Source organism: Miniopterus schreibersii, assembly GCF_964146895.1.
Source record: "Miniopterus schreibersii genome assembly, chromosome: 16".
NCBI lineage: Eukaryota > Metazoa > Chordata > Mammalia > Chiroptera > Miniopteridae > Miniopterus > Miniopterus schreibersii.
In genome coordinates, this window is record NC_138116.1 from 569,642 (window position 1) to 574,859 (window position 5,218).

The 5,218-nt window shown below is 62.9% G+C and overlaps 1 protein-coding gene across 1 annotated transcript; it reads left to right on the forward strand.

Annotated features, from left to right (window-relative positions):
* Window positions 1-142: 142 nt before the first annotated feature.
* CENPX (centromere protein X) lies at window positions 143-3,944 on the forward strand. Its single transcript, XM_081161495.1, has 5 exons — window positions 143-224; window positions 2,882-2,933; window positions 3,055-3,108; window positions 3,337-3,425; window positions 3,535-3,944. The coding sequence occupies exons 1-5, from the start codon at window positions 195-197 to the stop codon at window positions 3,547-3,549; spliced, it is 240 nt and encodes a 79-aa protein (XP_081017621.1). The 5' UTR covers window positions 143-194; the 3' UTR covers window positions 3,550-3,944.
* The last annotated feature ends 1,274 nt before the right edge of the window (window positions 3,945-5,218 follow it).

Sequence of the window (5,218 nt, forward strand, 5' to 3'; positions counted from 1 at the left end):
GCTGTGGGCAGCCAGCCCGAGGAGCCCAGGCAACGCGCTTCGAGCCATTGGGAGGGGCGGGGGCGGGGCTGCGGAGGGCGCGCTCCGTTATGATTGGCTGGGGGTACGGGGGTGGGGCCAAAGTAGGGCGCGCTCAGGGCTCGTTGGCTGGGAGCGAAGGGGCGGGGCCCGAGGAGCGCGCGGCGGCGGCGGTCATGGAAGGAACCGACGCCTGCTTCCGGAAGGTGGGAGAGCGGGCGGTGGGTCGTGGGGTCGGGGGTCAGTATGCGCCCAGGGGTGCGCCAGCGGCGGGGCGGTGGGGACACTAGGGCCGGGCCCCGCGCGTGGCCCACGAGCGGGCCCTGAGCCAGCCCCCGCGCCGGCAGCGAGCCCCGCGGCTCCGGGGCGGGCGCAGCGACCGTCCCGCGTCGGCAGCGGAGGAACCAGGCACCGAGGCGGAGGTGGGCGCCCGAGGAGCCGGGCCCGCGCCCCCGCCGCCCCGATGCTGGGGATCTGGCGGGACGTCCCCTGAACCGCTTCGCTGGGGCGCAGGTCCGCCCGGCTCGCCGCACAGCCCGGCGCCCCCCGTGCCCGGTCCTGGCCCGCGAGCCCCGCGTTTCCGTCTCAGCGGAGCCCAGCGGGGGCCCCCGCTTGTCTGGGCTCAGCCTGGTGTTTGGGGCCCTGCACCTGGCGCAGTCAGGCACCGTTACGTGCACGCGACGCAGGTTAATCCGTTTAATGCACATGCTCCCCGAGATGGGTCCCGGTACTCTCCCCACTTAACTGGAGAAACCGGCAGAGCCGGGGTCTCACTCTGCACCCGGGGAGGCGGCTCCGCCCTCAGGCGAGGAGGCGCTGAGCCCCGGAATCAGGGGGGTGCGCCAGGAGGGCCTGTGGGCCTTTGTGACCTGGGGAGAGGGAGAGGGTATCAGCCCCTTATAAGCACTTCTTTGTCCCCCCAACTCCCCAGCCCTCAGTGGGGGTTTCAGCCTTGCAGAGGCATGGGGGACTCCTCTCCCTGGGGGACTTCTCTCTGCCTCACCTGCTACCTCAGTCCCCTCTTGTCCTTTATCACCCAGGATTGTGGCTCTGCCCTTGGCCCAGAGGCAGGGGTGACCTAGCAGGGTGTTGTGAGAATCTCCCCATTAAGACAGCTGGAGAGGGGAGCACCGGGCTGCCCAGGACAGCTCTGAAGTCCTCCATCCGAGGGCTCTGACCAGAGCTGAGGTTGTGGTCATTGCCCATGAACAGGGCTGTCCCGGGTGAGGGTAGTGGAGGGAGGGGCTGTGGTGCCCGTTCAGCCTGGGGCAAAGGCTGAAAGCATCCCGGGTTCCATCCTGTCCCCAGTTCATGTCACTTGTTGGTTTAGAGAACTGTCACTTCCTGTTGGTGCCGACCCCTTTAGTTGTTGGGAAAACTCCATGCAGAAGCCCCCCACGCCACAGCTGGGCTTAGTTCTTGCTAGGGGTCCAGGAGCTGTGGCCGGCAGCGGAGCCTTCTGGGCCTTTTCTAGTACCTTTCCTGGTAAGTAGCAAGAAGGGCCAGCAGCCTGGGGGTGTGGCTCAGCGGTTGAGCACCGATGTATGGTCACAGTTTGATTCCTGGTCAGGGTACCTGCTTGGGTTGCAGGTTGCGGGCCCCAGTAGGGGGTGTGCAGGAGGCAGCCAATCAATTGAGTCTCTTATCATTGGTGTTTCTCTCTCCCTCCTTCCCTCTCCCTTGCTCTCTGAAATCAAGACATATTAAGAAAAAAAAAAAAGGGCCAGCAGGTGGCACCAAGCTCGCAGGCTCACTGCTCAGAGGGTGAGGCTGTTGGGGCTTCCTCTAGTGACTGGTGCTAAGTTCTTACCCGTCTGAACTTGGGCCCCATTGGTGTCCACTCTGTTCCTGGGCTCTGCTGAGCTGTGCTCGGTGAAGCAGTGGGACCTCCCGTGGCTAACGCTGGAGGCCTGGCAGTCCCCAGCTCGCCTCCCTGCAGGACACTTTTCCGTTTTTGAGCTCTTGGGCACCCTCTACTACTGTCCTCCGGCCTCTCCAGGCGCTCTGCTGGCCCTGGTTTGCAGCCTCTTCCCACTGGCCCTTGCTCTGGGCAACCTTGTGTGGTCCACTCATGTGCTGCCACATCCCCAAAATTCATCGCCAGCTCCAACCTGGAAGGCCTTTCTCTCAGCTCCAGCTCCCCACCTGGCTGCTCTGCTTGGGTGTCGGTTGTGTGTCCCTAGGTCAGCGTGTCCCAGGCTCAGCTCCTAAGTTCCTGGTCCCCAGAACCCATCTCTCCAGAACAGCCCCATCCTTTGGGGGCTCAAGCCCCTGCCTTGAGTCTTGGCCTGGACTGGCCCATTTCCCATTCATGTCTGTCAGAATGTCCCACAAATACACCTGTGTTCTGATCCCTGCTCAGCCACCCCTGACTGAGCGCTGCAATTTCCACAGCGCCTATCTTGCTATTGGAAGATTCCTTTTAGTAGTAGGAGGGACCGTGGGTGGAGCTGACCCAGCACCCAGAGCAGAGTTTGCCACAAGCTACGTGGTGGTGGTGGCGGCGGTGTGGACAGACCTGTGAAGGGGTCCTCAGGGAGCAGCCACCTCCAGCCCCACAGGGAGGGCGGTGCCTCAGCCCAGGGATGGAGTGGAGCATGAGGCCACCCTGGATCCCAGGAAAATTGGAGTCCCACAGGGGCAGGCTGGCACCTGGGCTGCTCCCACCTGCGTCTAACTTCTGCTCTTGGAGCCATCCACAGGGAGGTTTCTCCCACCACCCAGTCCCCCCCCAGGAGAGGCCCCAGGGGACAGAGGGCATTTAGGCCAGAAATCACCCCTCTTCCCATCCAGAACTATGCCTAAGGGGTCTGTGGCATGGGGGGGGCAGGGCCAGTGACTGACTGTCCTGTTGGTCCCCCAGGAACTCGTGAGCAAGCTGCTGCACCTGCATTTCAAGGATGGCAAGACCAAAGGTGTGGGACGGGTGGGGCTGCTGCCTCTGCCTAGAAGGAAGGGGGGAGTGCGGGAAGAGCAACCGCGGGCCAGGGCCGTGGGGGGAGTGCCTTCCTGTGACCTGTTCCCTCCACCTTGCAGTCAGCGGGGATGCTTTGCTGCTCGTGGCCGAGTTGCTGAAGATCTTCGTCGTGGGTGAGCTTGGGCCCTGGGCTCTGGTCCCTCTTGCATTTCATTTCCCATGGGGAAGCCAGGATGTATGTTTTTCCCACAAGCACCCTTTAGGCTGTGTCCCTGGAAAGCTCCATTTTGGGGGCCGCACTTTGGCCCTCTGGCTGGCACAGCAGTTGGGGCTGAGGCCCAGGGGAGTTGGGTTTCAAAACCTCCAGACTCATCCACCTTACTTGCCTCCTGTTGCGGCAGAGGCAGCCATCCGCAGTGTCAGGCAGGCCCAGGCAGAGGACCTGGACTGTGTGGATGTGGACCAGCTGGAGAAGGTGCTGCCTCAGCTGGTAGGTGGCCCTGGTGGGTGTCTGTCCCTGTCCCACCCTCGGGGAGCAGGGCTGGGTGGAGGAGGGGTGGACTAGCGTCTAGGAGGCTGAGTGCTCATCTCCCCCACAGCTTCTGGACTTCTAGGGGTTTCCACCCTCACGGAGGCCGCCTGACTCACGACCCTACCCCACCTCGTCTTCCGTTGCCTCTGGCTTCAGACGGGAGAGGCTGCTGCTCCAAGATGCTCCTCCAGCCCCGAACCTGGGCCGGGTCCCAGCAAGCACTCTGTTGTCCCTCGTGCCCTCCTCTGCCCTGCTGATGGCCTGGAAGCGGCTGAGGGACTGCTGTGTGGGGAGCCTGGCCCAGGGTGGGCAGAAGTGGGGACTGTGTCCTCTGCCGAGAGCTGCGCTGCGCAGTCCTGCACTGACATCAAAGCCGGGTGCGGCCTCCTCACCACACTGCTCCCTCAGAGGATGCTTCCCTGAGCTATAAATTTGTTCTCATAGAGCAACGTCAGTAAATCAAAGCTTTCTCCCAGGCGAAGCCTCTGTGCTGCCATTAATCACCCAAAGTCAAGTTGCTTCAAAGCCCACTCCCCCCATCCATCTTGGTAGGACTAATACAAAGCTGAGAAAGGACAGGACACACAGCATGTGTGTGCACCATGCCCTGTGCCAGCGAGGAGCTGAGACCAAGGCCCTCACACAGGCCCCTCACTTGCCTGGAGGTGGTGCTCCTGCCTCAGGGCTGCCCAGAGAAATGTCGGTGTGGGCAGGGCCTGCTGGTGGGAGATACTCAGTGGCAGGGAACCTGCCTGTAGCCCAGGGCAGTGCTAGGGACTGGCAGGTCAGCCTCAGGCCACGCCTACCCTGGAGACTACTGTGTAGGACCCCCTAGGTCTGGGAGGTCAGGCTGCCCTTAGATGCTCTGGGGCCTCCAGGGCCCAGCTTTGTTGTATGGGGCCCAGCCACCCCAATCCTCACCCTGCCCACCCTGCAGCACCCACTTTCCTTTAATTCCAAAAGCTGCTTCAACGGTGCCCAAGATAGGAAACACCCCAAGAGCTCTGGGCCAAGTGGCTGTAAAGCGGAGCCACAGCACATGGCCCTCAAGAGGGACATCCAGGTGGGACAACGGCCACCCCAGGCTGAGCCACCCCATCTGCCACAGGGCATGGAGGACCTTCTAGTCAGCCTCAGCTACCTGCCCACCCTCCCCCCACACTTGAGGGTGGCATGGGTTGGGGGACAGGCCCTCCATCCCTAGTTTGGCCCTGCTGGCCCCTTCCTGCACCCTTCCCGCCTCTTCCCCCACCTTCCTCTCCCTGCCGCCTCAGGGGAGTCTGGGCTTCAAAGCACTGGGAGCATGTGGAAGTAATTAGACCTGGAGGGAGAGGGGGCGACAAGTGCCAGGCCCGTGCCCTGCAGCACTTTGAAGTGCCTCAGATGCCGAGGGCGGCGGGAAACCCCAGCCAGGTCCTGCCAGCCCCTCCCTGTGGGGTGGGGGTGCCTTCCGCCCCTCTGTGCCAGGGGCTATAGTTCAAGCCTGTGCCAGGCAGGCTATGCCCAGAGGCCCTTGTCCTCACACTTGTGTTCTCAGAGGAGGGTAATTAATGATGTCAATTAGGCAAAAGCCAAGGGAGAATACCTGTGCCCTTGTTAATGAGAACAAGGCCGCAGCAAGGGGACCCCAGCCACACCGAGGTCCAGCCAGTCCCAGGGCCCGGAGTGGCTGGAGGCCTGTGCCTGGGAGCTCAGATAGGCAGGCACTGTCAGGAGGGTGGTCAGGGCAGGGAACAGACAACAGGAGGGTC